Raw genomic sequence first — 17,059 nt, forward strand, 5'->3', positions numbered from 1 at the left:
GTATATGATTGTGCTCACCTCGTTGGGACTCATGGGGTTCAGATTTAAGAAATAAATTAATTCTGCCTGTGAGGGTGGTGAGGCCTGGGCACAGGATGCCCAGAGAAGCTGTGGCTGCCCCATCCCTGGAGAGTCCAAGGCCAGGTTGGACACTGGGGTTTGGAGCACCCTGGGATAGTAGAAGATATCTCTGCCCACGGTAGGAGGTGGAACAAGATGATCTTAAAGTCCCTTCCAATCCAAACGATACTGTGATTCTATGATTTAGCAAAAACCCTTATTTGATCACAACCAGGCATTGATATGGTGGCACTAGTTCTCCTAAATCTCAGTCAGTGAACCCTGTGTAACCCATCATAGCCAACAGAGACACTGGAGAATGAGTAAACCAAATGAGCACACTGAAATCTAGCCTTTTCATAAGAGATTAAGGTGAATAATAAATATTATATCTGAATGGATCAGTCCCATTTGCCTCTGTGAAAACCTGGCCCAGAATCCCTGGTGCTGATGGTCTGCAGCAGACACAGCAGGTAAGGACCATCCATTTCAGAGTTTTCCTGTTTCTCAGTAGATTTGTCCATGCCGACTTTGCCCCTGATGGACCCTGGACAGAATACCCCTGATCCTTTAGATACCCATGAGCAATCTGGAGCCAGAGATATTAAAAGGTCACACATCATTTAGCAAAAACACAACTTCCTTCTTCATAATTTTGAATGGAGACACTGGTTTAAAATAAAACTTCCTAATTGATTGGTTTGATTTCCTGTAGTCTTGGAGGTGACAGTGAGTCTTGTCCAAGCTGATGAGGCTCAAAGATGATGGAGGCTCAAAGATGACAGACCTCAGGTATTGCCTGTACAGTACCAAAGGCTCAAATGTAGGTGGAGATGATGTAGGTGGATCAACAGGATACAGATAATTTCTGGAATGCTGTGTCTCTCCGAGTCGTAGTTCAATGTTGTTGCTTATCCTGATCACCTCACTTTCTCACCACCTGCAAAATGAGCCACCTACCAACATGCATCCCACCTCTAGGAAGGAAATAAATAATTGGAGATTGGCCCCGTCTGTCTGCTCTGTCACTGCCTTTTTCCCTTGCCAGTTCATTGTATTTTTGCTTTTGCCAGCTCTTCTTTCTGAGGGCATAACACCACATTTTAATAGGAAAATTAATAAATAAACACTCAGAATGAAAAATGTGTGGGAATGAGATTAAATACAGCTAATTGATTTGTTAATGAAATCTTCCTTTGAACAACCAAATCCAGGGTTGTTCAAACCCTTAATCTGTGATTGCCAATTTACAGAAAAAAATGACAGACATCAGTTTAATTCAGGCAAGAGATGATGGGCATCTTGGAGAGAGACAGCAGTTCCTGGAAAAGCAAAGGAAAGGTTTATCCAGCTGTTGACAGGAAGGACCAAGCAAGCTCTTTCAAGATTTGTGAGGTTTAGCTCCCAAACACAGCAGAACTTTGGCGTCCTGCAGTGCCTGAGAGTCCAGAGCACCACAGTTTGCTTTAATTCTGCCCCAGCCACGCTCAGAGCAGGAATGTTGTGTCTATGAGGCAGGTAGGGTGTGGTGCCTTGACGTGACAGGCAGAGTCAGAGAGACCTGACGTGTTTCACTTCACAGTTGCAAGCAGCAAAGTTGAGAAGACTTCTTGGTGCAGCTCCACAGGCCACATCCCTCATGCACAGAGAAGGTTCTTGGCTTATTGTGAGATTTTGGCATCTTTTGTGAAATGTGCTGATGTCAGGACACCACAGCTATGGGTATTGTACTTTTAATCCCCACTTCATCAAAATTCAGTCCCCTGGTTGAACTTAACTGCTGCTGCCACAATCTAAATTTTTTTCTCTGGTCTTATCATGGCCAGCATATATAATTCAGCTCTAAACAGAGCTAGAAAGGGGCTATTAGTGGCTTAAATCTTATTTATGCACTAATAAGAAGGCACATGTAGTATTTATGGGATGCTTAATCCCTGTGCTAGCCCTCTGCACAGAAGCAGGCTGAGCTCAGAAGAACAGCTTTTATGACAAAGGAAAGTCTAAACCTTACAGCTTTTATGACAAATAGTGTCAGCAACACCTATTTCTTCCCACTTCCTTCCAAAGGAGAGAAGATGAGGAAGGAGAATGAAACAAAGGTCCTAACCCTCCAGCCTTTGATCTGGATGAGATTAGATCCTGCTATAAATTTAGGACAAGCCTTCGGAGATGTGTGGTGATTTCTCAGAGCATTTGATTGTGATTTCACAGCAGTGCTGTATTCTGGGACCTTGTGCTGGTCAATCAATGCTGACCAAGAGAGACTCTCCTACAACAGCACTCTATAGCCTGGGGCTGTTCTCTGAGGGTGCTTTGCTCCTACATTACTACATGTTGATTTGTTAATGTGTTCACTAAGCACATTTCCCTTGATTTGCTTAAAATCATAGAATGAGAGAATGTTAACACATTGTAAACAAACAAACAAAAACCCCACCTCCAAACCAGAAATGTTACTAATTGAGTAAATTTTCAAGGTAAGCACTCTACATCTCACTCTACATGTAAGCACATTGAAATGCAAACACTCTACATGTAAGCATATTACATTTTCAAGGAGGCTTGGGAGAAGAAATAACACCCATTGGAAAGAATTCCTTTTCATGGTAAAAGCTACTCTTCAAGATATCTTTTCTGTGTAGACTGTTGGGAGAGGGTGGGTGGGGAAGAAAGATGCAAGTCTCAAGAAAATTTTCCAGTAGATAATCAAATACATGGCCTCTAATTTTTTTATCATCATGGACTTCAGATAGATTATTTATTCACCAATGTAAAAAATAAACCAAACCCCAAATAAGGATAAGTCCTTTTCTGTAGGTCAAAAAAATACTCACTGATGCATATCACTAATTTTCAACAATCCTAAAAAACTCTTGTCTATATGGAGCATTTCTTCCTCTCTATCAGTATCAGAAAATGCAGAAGGCTGAAGAGGAAATAAAAGTTAAACCAAACCATTTAAAATACAGTACTGTGACAGATTTTATTTCATTTATTTGATACTACATGCTTACTATGACTAGGAACAGACATGCCTTTTTTTTTGTTTGTTTGTTTTAGACTTTTATAATTTTTTTTAACCTATATTAAATGTTGACCTAAACTTTGCTGTGCCTTGGAAATCTGGCTCAGGAGTTAACTGCAGGAATTTTTATTTAAATAGATAAGCATTTATGTTTGAAAATAAGACAAAAACAGGTGAACATGAAAATTAAATTACAAATTCAGTTCATACAAATATCTCTTACACTATGTACTAAATCCTGTTATTTAGCTGAGGTCTTTAAAAAATTCTTAAAATACTTATGAAACATTATTTACAAATTATATAAATAAAATCTAGGCCACTTAAATTAACCAATACAACAAAAAAGTCGCCTTTTTGTATGGTGTGTACAAAAAATGTTCTTGTTTATTGATCATAACCCAGTTTGCAGTATAAAATGTTTGTTCACTTACATCAAAATGGGTTCCAATAGAAGGAAGGAAGGTATTGGTTCCAGAAGAAAGCAGTCAATATAATAAATGCTTAAAATCAATGAGACTTCTTAATGTTCTGTTCTCCACCATCTGCAGTTATTTTTAGAAGTCCCTTCTACAATATTTGTCATTTGAACAGGTCATCTCAAAACAGCAGAGACATGGTTTTAGCAAAAGGAAAATACTCAGTACATTGCTCACACATCACAAAGACCTAACCAGGAGAGTGAGGCAGAGAATGGAATGTCAGTGGCCAGCACAAGCCTTTACAACATTTAACTTAAAAGGCATCATTTATAGAATTAATCACAGACTATACACATCCTGCACTCAACAGCAATCAAAAGGACTGGAAAATATACATTTAGGAAAACAAGACGGATGATTTTCCATTACCTTTGTTAAAATTAATGCTTTGCTCCTTGTCTTTTGTTTTAAACCACCAACAACTATAACTACTTTTTTCTTTAACATAATATATGGCAGATAACTACTGTACTTGAAAAATGTACAATAAAAGGTGAGAAACCACTGAACTTCCTATGCAGACACATGAAAATACAAAGCCATATAGATTCCAAAGTGCCATGAATACCAAATTCAAGTGATGGTTTATAGCACGTAGGAAAGAAACAAAATGAAACTTGCTCTATGGGTTGCTGAGCCCTTCAGCTGTATCCTCAGTCTCCCCTTTGGAAGCTTTGGTGAGAATTTCCATCCATTTCATCTGTAGCTCTTCATCTTCTGCACTGAAATAGAGAGTTTGATGGGACTGGCAAAGCTTAAAAACGTGCTTCACATCAAACTTCTCACCAGAACCTGGTAAACTGACTTCATAGCCAGGCAGAGGGATTGGACGTGGGCTTCGTCCATCCTAAAGGAGAGAAAACAAATGTAAGGATTCAGGAGCAAATGCAGTTTGAGGGGCAGGCGGGGTACACTGCATGGAGCCAGCAGGCGCACACTGCAGGAAGCACACGGACAGTCCCAGGCTCCTTGTTCAGCGCTGCAATGAAGGAAGCAGGGACAAGGCAGTACCGACTGCTCAGCTTAAACCAGCAAAAAGCAATGACTTAGTGGTGCTTTATTCTTACTTCACTGATTTCCTTTCACAGTAAATATGGCCAGGAATTTTCATGTAACTTATGCGTGTGTCTTTTACAAAATTTCCTCTGCATTAGGTACAGGCAATGGGAACCAGCTGAGAAGAGTATAATGTTGTCCCTTTTGAACATCATGGGATATTTTGTAGGATTGGTTAAAAGGAAGCAACTAAACAAAGCTGGACCCTGAGAGACACCAAGGTAACTAAAGGGCAAGGGAAAAGTCTTTGAAAGAAAAGACAATTTTTGATTTTCAGTAATTTATGATGCCTTTGAGAGATGTCAAAAAAGCCAATACTCAAATTCTTGACCATCCTTTCAAAGTCAGATTGACTCACAGATCTAAGGAGCAATACAGCTAACAGTCACATCTTGAGCATCAACCAACTCCTCTCCTAAGCTCTCAAGAAAAGACATATTTTAGCAAGGCAAGGTGTGCCATGGCCAAGAAACCTTTTTAACTGCTCCCAGCAAAGTGTTTCTAAAGATGAGTCCCCAAACTCAAGTCTGAATCACACAGGCATCAAGCATCTGTACAAAGCTGTCACCTTCTATAGCAGCTGCTTGTGTTGCAGCCCCATACCAAAGCTAACGAAGCATCCCACAGAGAAGTGGCAAAGTCATTCTTTTGTCAGCCCACACCAAATGCAGATGACTTGGTAAATCTGGAAGACGACCAAAACTCTGAGAAAAATGGCCAAAAAAGATGCCTACTTTTCTCAGACTTTGTCTAAAGCAATTCAAGTATCAAAACTGCTCACATCAATGCAGACACATACATAAACTAAATGGGCAAGAAATACAGTCAAAAATTTATCACAGTTTATTAATACAGTTTATCAATAGAGGCTTCTTGATTTATTCATCTATTGCTTGTTACTGTCATGCAAAAATGCCAGAGTACAACTGTTTAAAGACCAAGCACCGTTCAATGAGATTTAAGGCAGCTTTAGGCCAAAGGCTAAAGTTACACTCAATTGCCATTTGAGTGTAAGTAATTGTCCTAAATGCAGCACAGTTTCTATTCCCTGAAACCACAGCCACATCTCTAAAAACAGGAAGGTCTTTCCCATGCAGAAGAACTGGCATGTACACAGCAGCTCCTGCACACGTGGCACTGCTCAAGCAAGCAAACATGGGACTGATGAACACAAATGCACAAGAGCACATGCAAGCTCAACCATGCCTGTTTCACTGGTCTTGGTTTGGAAGAGTAAACATTTAGACTTGTCAAATGAAAAATTGTAGGTTGCCCATGACAATGACAAACGATGTTTTTTGTAGCCATGAAGTGCACTGTAAGAGCAAATTGATGTTTGAATTGTATGTGTTGCACCTACCCAACATGTGCAGACACAGGTAAATTAAGCAGTCTGCCTTTGGTCTTGCATCCTCCCTTAATATGCTGCCCTTGACACTTTGTCTGTACCTGCCTGATCCAAAAGGAAGGGATTTACATTATCTCTGAAAAGCTGTACTACTGAGAGGTAAAGGTGAAGCATTTGGCCTTGAGGAGTACCCCACCCCCAATCCAGACTTCTTTTTGAGACCAGCAGCATCCGTGGATGTCCTTTGCTGCTGAGCCTTTCCCTCCTACCTGAAGCCCAGCAAATCCAGTGGCTATTATGCACCCATGAGGAATTCCAGCTTTATGCTGAGCATATAAGTAGGATTTACAAACCTTGTAAGAGAGATGAAATTGATGAAATGTTGTCATTATAAGAGCCTACAGGATTTGGCTGGTTGGACTGTATTTTAAAAAAAATATTTATTCATGCAATATAATATGACTGCATGATACTGGTATTTCATCAAACCAAAATACCCAGTGCTGAAAGAGCTTCACTTTAGGGCTGATTACAATAATTTTCCTCAGATAGTGAGTGAGTCATAGATAAAAATTTAGTGGATGTGTAATACTGTCAGCAATCACAAGCACTGTGCACTCATCCTGACTCTCAGCAGCACAACACAAATGGGTTATTTATCTAGGTCATTAGAGTAGGATGTATTTATTGCTTTGTTACAGCCATTGCAACACCCAGAGTTTAAGATTTGGGAACAGACAATTCAGTTCCACCACACAGGCAGTTCTGTTTCAGGCACCCCTGCATACAGACACGCCTCTGGCACTGCACAGCTCTTTGCAATGTGTAAGCCCTCTTGGACAACAGTGACTGACCAATGGCATTTTCCCCCTGCTACTTCCGAGTGGGCTTAGAAAATCCCTGGTTTTTTCCACCCAAACTCCACTCTTTATCCACTCATGATTTAACCCCAACCTTACACAAACCATTGAGAGACTCCTGTGATCTTCAGGACCAGAAAAGGGCAAGCAGAGTTTAGTGCAGGGCCAGGTAAAGCTTCTACTAAACAGGATCAACAGGCAAGCAAAAAAATAAACACTTCTCAAAAACCCTGAGCTCAATTTCAATCTCAGCTACTCTCTTATTTTCTAAAAGTAAATCACATTTAGATGATGAATGGAAAATTTCTCTTCTTTAAAAAGGAACATTTTCTCTTGGATAAAGCTTGATCTGATATATACATAAATATACTAGCTCTAGCTATACTAGTTTTACCCTTCATATTCATCCAAAGTCCATTACTTTTCCAGCTATCCTGGAAGCCTTTGCACATCTCACTCAGGTAAGTTCATGTCAGAGCTTTGCAAGTAGCTGTGCATTTTATAAGGCCAACTGGGGCAGAAGGTCCAGGTGGAGCCCTTGAAAATACAATTTATCTTAAAACTGCTGCTCCTTACACTTGAAGTGGTCTTTGCTTATAAGTAAACTCTTATAATTTCACTGAGATAAGTAGACAAACAGCTGCACAAATTCTCCACTTGAGGAAAAATCAAATTGGTATGATTCTCAAACCTAAATAAGCTGGGAATCCTCATGCGTAAAGTCTTATGCAAGACTTGAACTGTGAACGCTCAGGGGATGAATTCATTCTCCTGGAACAAAAGAGCAAAAAGAGCAGTTTTCTTGCTATTTTAAATCTGTGAGTCATGTTTCTGCCTGCACTAGCATCCCTTCTTTGGCGTGAGGGCCACGGGTGCAGAGGAAGAAGCTTTCACTGTATTCAAAGCTCCAGATTCAGCTTGGTTTGCTCCTTCTTCCCAAAAGGCAGCTATTCTTTCTGTTCTTCTTAACAATAATCCCTCCAACTTTCAAACTTCTAGAAAATAAGTTTGTTTCAAGACCTTTAATACTATTGTTAGCAATATTATTCCCAAAAGACACATCTCAGGCACTGAAATGCTTCTTTGCAGGTCTAAAGAGGTCTGTGAGATCCATGGAGGTGGTTGTACAAACAGAACTATGCCTGGGAAAAGAATATTTAAGCATATGAGTGGCTCCCAACTGATTCCAGACATTCAGACACCAGTAATGAAGCTCTGGAAGAGATTTTCCTCAGAAGTTTAGTGGATCCTATGTAAACCAGAGTTAACAAGAATGTTGGATTAATATCAAGAAATAGGACTTCCTAATTTTTTTCTTGCAATTGGATACAAATTGACATATACAAATGGGAATGGCAGGCCCTCGAAGAAAGGAATAACTTTTGTTGTTTATTGTCTCATTCCTGACAGTAAATGCTGGTTTTGTAATGTAAGATAAATAACCTCGTTCTTTGGCTTTCTTGATACTTTACTGGGAGAATTGTCTCACCCCTGAAATAGTTGAGGACACTAATCTCTAAATTTAACTGTCATAAAATTGACAATCAGTGCCAAAGGCACTCTTTTCCCCTAAAAAAATAGGATCTTACTAATAATATCAGCAGAGGCTCAAGATCAAATTTGGCAGGACATGGACAAAGTACATAGCAACTGAAGCAGAGAAGTTCCTCCAGCTTCCATCTATGGTTTTACGTGACTATCAGGTGGGGCCTGCAGAATCCAGCATCGAGTTTGCACTGAATGCAGGTGATTTATGTCCATGGATTATTATTTGTGCTGTACTGCAACAATCAGATGGGCAGTAGGAGAAATTCTCAATCATACTGTGTAAGGGGTGTTGCTTCCTCTCAACTTCTCACCCCTGCCACCTCTTAGATGACACACATCGTTTCTGTGTGAGGAAAGCCAAAGAATTTAAACTTCTCTCCCTCTATTCCCACTCTCCTTGCCCAAGTGTGAGACAATCTGGCTTGGTTTGTGTGGATGCAGGACTTGCACGGCCCTTGGATGAGGCACAGCTTGCGCATCAGCTGAAAAGTTCTGCAGGTGAAGCTGTTCTCTCTGCTTGGCTTTTTAAAACATTGTTCCTTTCTCCAGACCCTGACTCCAGAGAGGGCCAAAGACTGGATTTGTTGCCTTTGTTTTAGTGCCTTGTGTGAGGCTGTTTGCTTTTCCAACATGTAATTTCAGCCATGCATGTTCTGCTGACTAGGAGGGAAACCGGGCAGCTCGCTGTCTGCCGGACAAATTGGAGGCTTACCCACTGTGGAGTTGGAACCACAGATGGAGCCACAGGCTGAAGCTCCAAATTCAAGCTTTCAGCCTCTTTGAGCACTACATTTAAAACATTACACAAACTTACTTAAAGCCAGAGGTGCTCCTGCTGACAAGCTGTGAAATAAACACAGCTCTAACAACAAGGTGTAGTATTTGTTGATCAGATACAGGGTGAGCTTTACTCTGAAATGCTTTATAAAATCACAGGGAAAATTTATTTCCTCGACTGTTCCTAGCCACAAACAGATGCTAATAAAAAGAAAACCTTTTTATCATTACAACTACAGCAGGGTAATTGATGGCTGAATTCGGTTCCATTACTACTTCCATCCCACACAGGAGATAAAACAAAGCTTTGTATAAATGTGTCAAATACCAAACGCAAAAGTGGATATGGGGAATCTCCTTTCAGTATTGTCATTCTTCAGTGCTAAGGAAGCAAGACAGATATTTCTAGTTTGGATACAGATGTTTCTATCCTTTGATTTTCATCACACACAAATGTTAGTTAGCTTCAACAGTACATTTACAGACAAAAAAATGCTTATAAATGTAAGTATTTCAATTAAAGATAAACCCCCCTGATGCTATGACAAGTAGCTTTATAATTTTTCAGGCTGAAGAACATCTACATTTTCACAAATTCCTCTATCCCATCAACCCAGAACTAGGTTTAAAAAAAAAGCTTGAACCAGCAGCTCCAGCAATTGCAATATCCAGCCTCCTTTGCAGTTCTATATATTTAACAGGAAAATGTTTTCCCTAACAACAGCAAAATACAACCCTTGACTATATCTGTCTGAAATCTTAAAAAAGCTAAAGCATAACCGAATTATCCTTGTTTTGTCCTCTTTTTTTGCTAAAAATTTGAATGGAAAAGGAATGAGCTTTAACATTTACTCACAACTGTATCAGCAGTAAGTACAGGTAATAAGGTAACCTGAAATCTCTGAGGCTTTGTGCCATATCCAGAATAGGAAATTTAATTCTGTTGTTGAAACCAAGCCAAATCCTTTGACCCATTTCTCAACTCAATATATTTAAATTTACGCTTTTCTTTTTCAGTGTATTAGTCCTCATGAATGCCATCTTACCTGGCTGCTTCCTTGCAGATACAGAACAAGAGGTTCACTCTTAGGGATGGTCACCCACATTTTGTACCAAGTCTTCCCTTTTTCAAGGAACTGGAGGTAGCTGCTGAAGAGGCTGTTTTCAGCCACAAGGATGCCTTGCTTCTGGATGAAGGGAAAAAAATAAAACAGAGCTGTTTCCATTTATGTTTAAGTATGCAAAATACTTAGAATTAAATATAAAATACTCAAGTGGTGCAGAGTCAAATAATACTTGAGGGCAAATGTTGGGTAGGCCATAACCAAATAAGAAATTAACAATTATTATATACTAATCATAATCAAGAAATTATTATATACTTATAATTATTATATACTAATATTAATTAAGAAATAACATAATTCTATGTAACAGAGGCAGAGGCTGAACCACCATTCCCCGCGGACATGAAGCTAAATTCAACTTCCACCTAGTAAATTGAAAATGGTAATTAAGATGATGCACCTCATTTCTTGCTTAGCAAAGTAGGCTGGGAGATGACTTCAAATTAATGCAAAGGGTTTATTAGCAGAACCTCTTGTGCATGGTGGAGCCAAATCAGAGTGCAAAAAAAAATTGGAAGAAATTGTTTTGCTCTGATAGAAGCAAAGAAAATCAAAATTCCTGTGTGCATTAGGATTTGCACAGAAGCCTTCTGAAGATTTCTGGCAGCTGCTAATAACATTTGTTAAATGGCAGTCTCTTCAGCTGCTACTAAGCTTGTTAAGAAAGTTTAATATAAGTAGAAGGGAAAGAAAAAGCCTGACTCTGATCTTTTCTTTCTCTACACTGGCTTTCTTGCATTTTACCTTATCCTTTGAAGATTTAACGAAAAAACTAGCAGCCTGAGTAGAGGAGGGAAAAATGACACTTTTCCTTGGGCTTTTACAGTTTTTTGTTGTAATCTGCTTTCGGAAGTAAAGCCATGGGTCCCATTTCACTGGTTTGCCTCTTGGCTTTTCAGATTAACAGGGCTCTCTCTTCCCTGTGTAGGTGCAGGTTTGCACCTGCAACTTTTCCTACTGAAACAGCGCTGCAAAATTTGTCGTGAGATATCACAGATTGTATTAGTACCCACAAAGAGCTCATCATCTGTAGTTGCAGCTGGAGCATGTATCACAGAATCACAGAATGGTTGCGGTCAGAGGGAACTGTAAAGACCATCTCATTCTAACCCCCTGCCACAGAGGGCAATATCTGATACCATATCTGAAGGTTTTGATGGGGTCAGGTTCCAGATCCAGAACTACTTCTGTGCTCTGCAGACCTGGCAGCTCAGGCCAAGGGGAACCTGCGGCTTTACTCCACTCTATTGCTGAGATCTTGGTTGTGTTTAGGTACAAAGCTGACAAAGCCCCCAAGCAACAGAGTTGCTACATGGAATTAAAAGTGAAAAAACAGATCCTATTTTTGAATAGTTACTGTGCACAGCTCAAGATTGGAAATACACCATAATAAAAAGAAGTCAGAAGATTTTCCTTCTTTTTTGTAAGTTTGGAAACTGAAGCTTAGCTTCCAAATCTGTATGCATCCCTGTGTGATCAGCATCCTACCATGTTGGGGCAGAAAAGAAAACAAATTTGATAGTTTTTAATAAATACACATAAAAAAGAGAGAGTCTCACAAAGTTTCTTAGCCAAAGACTGTACCTCTGCAGCTAGTCTTTTCTTCTGTTCCCCAACTGCTTCCACCCCAGGGCTGCAGGGGCTTGCTGGGAGCTGCAGGAAACACTCTTTACACACTCGATTATGGCGGCTGTTATCTGCAAGTGGCTTAAACTCAGAGCATTTTGCACAGATCACCTGTAACAGACAGATGGTGTTTAATTAGTCATGTTTAAAACACAACCCTTTATGAAAGAAATTGACTTGCAGAATGGTTGTTAGTAAAGCAAAATTCTGTGACAGATAATGTAAATGTAAGATAGAGAGACCAATATAATATTCAGTATATCTACCTCCATTAATAATTAATGTGCTTGTGATCCCATGCCATATAGCAAAATACCAAATTAAAGAAAACTTATGTCTTTGGGGAAATACTGTATGACTAACATCATGCAAGTTTGCTTTTCTTGCCTTTTCTTATAAGCTTTTATAAGTCAAAAAGACCTTAAGTTGATGAGGCAATTAGTGCTTTTTAATGGTCTAAGAAGGACTGATTTTCAGAGTGAAAGTGGCTGACATTCCTCATCAATCAAGGACATCCTGGAGAACTGAGTAATCCAGAAAGTACCAACTATTTTAAGAACATAATCCAATATACTATCCATTAAAAATTATTTGTCTGCCTCAGCTGCCAAGAGCGTGCAGTGGCACATTGGGCCCGAGGAACCAGTGCTTGGAAACAATGCTGGATCTTCAGCTCCAAAACTTGTTTTCATGCTAAAAATTTGTCTCTAATACACCTGCTGCAGGGAGAGAAACTGTCCCCCAGGGTGTCAGCCTGATGGACATCCATTCTGAATTTCTGTACAATAACCAAAAACGCACAGCACACACATATGTTGTTACACGGTTCACTGTAAGACTTAATTGCTATTTTAAGAGGACTGCCTTAATTCAGGGAGTGTTACCCAAACAAAAGCAAGACAGCATTTTTAGCAATATGATAGTCTTTCCTTGAGAAAAATGAACTTCTTTAATTCAAATGCTATTGCCACACCACAAGGCATTGCACAACAAACAATGGTTTAACGATAAATTATTAAATTTGTAATTCTTGTTATCTCTCTGTTCCTGGGAGAAAGCCATTATTTAATTTCTTTAGTAACACTGACTTTCCAGTGGGATATTTTAAACCCCCAGAAATGTATTTTATTATTTAATAAAAACAAACCCAGAAGGTTGAAAATCCCAAGTCTAAGGTAGAAATGCCTCCTCCACAGCAATTTAATTTTAGTTGCTGAAACTGAGGTTTCTTTAAACTTCTTAACTATACATTTAGATCTCTCAGCAGCTGAAAATTATCTCTACTTCAAATGACTAACATTATTTAAATAACATTACTCTTAGTTACATTAGCAACACTGAATGAGGTTTCAAATAATTTTGCAGAAATCCATCTCATCTTGGCCATGGTTATGATTTACAACTAAAAAAAAAGGGAATTTAGCCATCAATAAATGGCTCTAGGGGAGGTGGCTAAAGGCCTTCAGTAACCCAGACTTGCCTCTCTGGGATGGATTTTCTTTGTTTTTTCAAGCAGGAGGAAAACACTTTTGCACAACATTTATTTAGGGAAAGAAACGCAGAATCACAGAGTATGCTGAGTGGGAAGGGACCCACAAAGATCACCAAGTCCAGCTCCTGGCCCTGCAGAGGGCATCCCCAAGAATCACACTCTGTGCCTAAGAGTGTTGTGCAAACTCTCCTGGAGCTCTGGCAGATTTGGTGCTGTGACTGCTTCCCTGGGAAGCCTGTTCAAGAGCCTGACCACTCTCTGGGGGAAGAACCTCTTTCTAACATCCACCCTAAACCTCCCCTGACACAACTTCAGGCCTTTCCCTTGGGTTCTAGAAAGAGATCACAGAAAGAGATAAGAGTCTGCCCCTCCTCTTCCCCTCAGAGAAAGTTGTTGACCCAGTGAATCTCCCCTCAGTCTCCTCTTCTCCAGGCTAAAGAGAAGTGCCCTCAACTGCTCCTCACATGGCTCCACTTCACCATCTTCATTGTCCTCCTTTGGATGTTCTGTAATAGCTTAATACCATCTTTAATATTGCATGTTCAGCTGTTCATTTTAGAATAGCTGCTGTCTGGGTGAAGTGAGGCTTGTCTTAAGGCCATTGCTTCTGGAAACAAACTACAACCCCCTCCCCAGATACACACCCACCCCCAGGAAAAGCACCACCTTTCTTTCTATTCACTGAGGCACTGAATTTGCCTTTAAACCAGCACAAACTGGGAGCCTTGCACTAGTTTTGCTGTTTTCCTCCCAATATCCAGAGAGTAAAGCAAGTGGAAAAACCTGCTCTGTCAATGACTTGCCATGAACCTGCAAGTCCCTGCACTGATAAAATTAAAAATTGTCTTCAATGGCCTCTGCAGAAGAAACTCAAGAGCTGAGCATGCTAGGATACTTACTGCCCCACACTGCTTACAATGGTGCCGCCTCTTTGTGATGGAGTTGAAGCTCTCGCTGCAGCTCTTACAAGACTGTTTCTCTTTGTCTCGCTTGGATTTGGAAGATTTCTTAGAGGAATCACTCTGAAATTAAAAGTACAAGTATGTGATTAAAAAATAACAAAAAATGGCAAAATTGTTCATAGAGTTCTACTGGCAAAGATCTTCTTTGGGCTTCACACCATTTTAGGAAAGAATTTGCATGACTCCGCTGTTTGCCTCAGCTGGAGGGCTGGCTCAACCATCAGGGGTCTCGGGGGGACATAATGTGGTCTTGGCCCCTCTCTGCCCACTCATCTCCTTACCGCCACAGAGTAATCCCCTCTCCCTGTCTGTCAGTGAAGAAGTGGAGGAATGGCCAAGGTGGGCGTCTCAAGAAAACTTCCCTTCCAGCACTCACCTCTTTCTTTTTTAAGGCACACATTGACTTTGTGAGTGCGCTGTAAACTTCCCTCCCTTGGTGGGAAGGATATGTGAAGATCTGGGGGAAAGTGGCTTGACTGAAGACGTGGATGGTGCTAGGAGTGGACTTTGCACCACCCAACTTCAAATGCTTTATTTAGGAGTTTTCTTAGTCTCCCTCCTAGCCCAAGATGAAGCATATGGCTCCTTAGGGAGGCAGGGACACCTACAACAGGGACCTACACTATCTGGGACCTGCTGTCTAGGTGGCCACGCAAGGTTAGCCTCTAAATCCAAGCCAATACCCAAAGTCACTCAGCAAACCCTATTGCACAATTTCTTGATAAATTTAATAGCATTACTGGATCTAGTATAAATTGGACATCCCATGCCTGGAGGTGTTTAAGGCCAGATTGGATTCAGCTCTGAGCAATCTGGTCCAGTGGAAAGTGTCTCTTGGGGTGGGAGTTGGAATGAGATGATCTTTTAGGGTCCCTTTCATCTCAAACCATTCCATGATTCTATGATTAACATGCCAACGTGCAGATCACAAATTACAACATGCTGCATAAAGATGCCTTTAAGTGTTTGATGAATGCCAGCAATATTTCACAGTATTTCTCAACTCTGTCAGTGAGAACAGAAGAGTTTGAAACATTGCTATTGTAGCTGCAGAAAAGATAATAAAAACAAAAAAGTCTTTATTACTTGGCAAATTCCAGAGAGCTATTATAGAAGAAAGACTTTTTCAACAATATGTTATTTAACTGCTGACACTGAAAAAGAATTTTAAAAAAGTTCTTTTCCATTCCTGTGAAAATGAGAAGACCTTCCTGCACTGGCAGTGCCCTCATCCCACCCCGTGTTGGCTCAGGTGACCTTGCCACATACTCTTAACACATCATCTGAACAAAGAGGCTTTTGTAGCAAACAAGGACATGCATTGTAATTCACATTGTTCATCGTAAATAAATTTACAATAAATTTAAAAGTCACTTTGCAACTGTGTCCTTTATTACACAAGCTACTTTATTTACTGCTGATGTCTTTTAAAAGAGGTGCTAACACAGAGCTGCCCTCTAATAAACTTGAATAATTGCCATATTTCTCATCTTTCTCAATATACCCAACTCTGTTTTGAAGCTGCTGAGTCTGACAGGAAAAAACACTCACATAAAATCTGTTCAGAGCCAGGATCTACTTCTGAAAGAAGGCTGTTTTGACTGCTAATTTGCTTTTACTGTACTGCATTTAACTCTCTAAATCTCTACAGTTTCCTTAAATTTTAAAATTTTGGTGGAAAAATAGCATATATCCCAGCAAGAGGTACAACTTATGTGACAAGATGAAGGCCTGTGGCAGGCCTTTTTAGGTGAGCAGACATCGGAATGTAGTTAACTATGCAGCCTCCATTTGCTTCTGATATGCAGGGGAGAATCACCAAAAAGCTGGTAGGAACAGCAAGAAAACCAGTGGGCTTAGGAGACTGCTGTTACCATTACGTATTACTTGCTATATAGTCGGAGAATCACACAGTCCCAGAATGGTTTAGGGTGGAGGCGACCTTAAAGCCCATCCAGTCCCACCCTGCCACAGGCAGGGACACCTTCCGCTAGCCCAGGTTGCTCCAAGCCCCAGTGTCCAACCTGGCCTTGGACACTTCCAGGGATCCAGGGGCAGCCGCAGCTTCTCTGTGTCAGTTATTTCATTGTCTGGGCCAGCAGGTAGAAATTCAGCCCCAATGTTGTTCATGTAACTCATAAATACAGTCTGACAAGACTCTAAACATGAGCAGACACGTGAGCTACAAAGCAGTTTCAATTATTTTCCTTCTCATTATGCTCTTACAGGTGTATTTTCCATTTATGAATTATATAAATGGAAATATTTATATAAATTATATAAATAAATTGTATAAATTATATATTCCATTTATAACTATCTGGAGCAACCCACAATGGGGTTGCAACCAGCAAGTGCTTCGGAAATGCTTGCTGTAAATGAAAAATCATTTTAAATTATATAGCAGATTTTGTACTTTGTAATCTTTTTGTTTGTTTCTCTACATGGCAACATTATACTGGCAAGACTATGTGTAAGACATTTTCCACAGGCTCATATTTCCTCCTGCATACAGAGGTCTGAGCAGCAAGACTGAATTGAGGTACCATGATACTGTAGACGAGCAGATGATCCTTCCTGCACTAGGAATTCATTGTCTAGTTATGCAAACATGAATGTGAACGCTGAAGAAAATCCCAGAAACCTCTCAGGCAGGCTGGGATAGCACAGGAAGGAGCTCCCAGTGTGTTGGCCAC

At 40.2% G+C, this 17,059-nt stretch overlaps 1 protein-coding gene and 1 long non-coding RNA gene across 4 annotated transcripts in view; one reads left to right on the forward strand and one right to left on the reverse strand.

The window, feature by feature from the left end:
• The first annotated feature begins 1,665 nt into the window (after nt 1–1,665).
• On the forward strand, nt 1,666–2,228 carry LOC128794374 (uncharacterized). Its single transcript, XR_008433067.1, has 2 exons — nt 1,666–1,782; nt 2,128–2,228. It is a non-coding gene; the product is annotated as an uncharacterized LOC128794374 (long non-coding RNA).
• A 789-nt stretch (nt 2,229–3,017) lies between these two features.
• FGD3 (FYVE, RhoGEF and PH domain containing 3) overlaps nt 3,018–17,059 on the reverse strand; it is a 94,930-nt gene continuing 80,888 nt past the window's right edge. For all 3 annotated transcript variants that reach the window (XM_053954159.1, XM_053954161.1, XM_053954160.1), the window contains 4 exons: nt 14,301–14,423; nt 11,868–12,020; nt 10,203–10,343; nt 3,018–4,414 (listed from right to left, as the gene is read on the reverse strand). In XM_053954159.1, the coding sequence (XP_053810134.1) occupies nt 4,190–4,414; nt 10,203–10,343; nt 11,868–12,020; nt 14,301–14,423 (642 nt within the window). In that variant the 3' untranslated portion in view covers nt 3,018–4,189. The remainder of the gene's footprint in view (nt 4,415–10,202; nt 10,344–11,867; nt 12,021–14,300; nt 14,424–17,059) is intronic.

The sequence above is a fragment of the Vidua chalybeata genome, chromosome 12 (assembly GCF_026979565.1).
Source record: "Vidua chalybeata isolate OUT-0048 chromosome 12, bVidCha1 merged haplotype, whole genome shotgun sequence".
NCBI classification, from domain to species: Eukaryota; Metazoa; Chordata; class Aves; order Passeriformes; family Viduidae; genus Vidua; species Vidua chalybeata.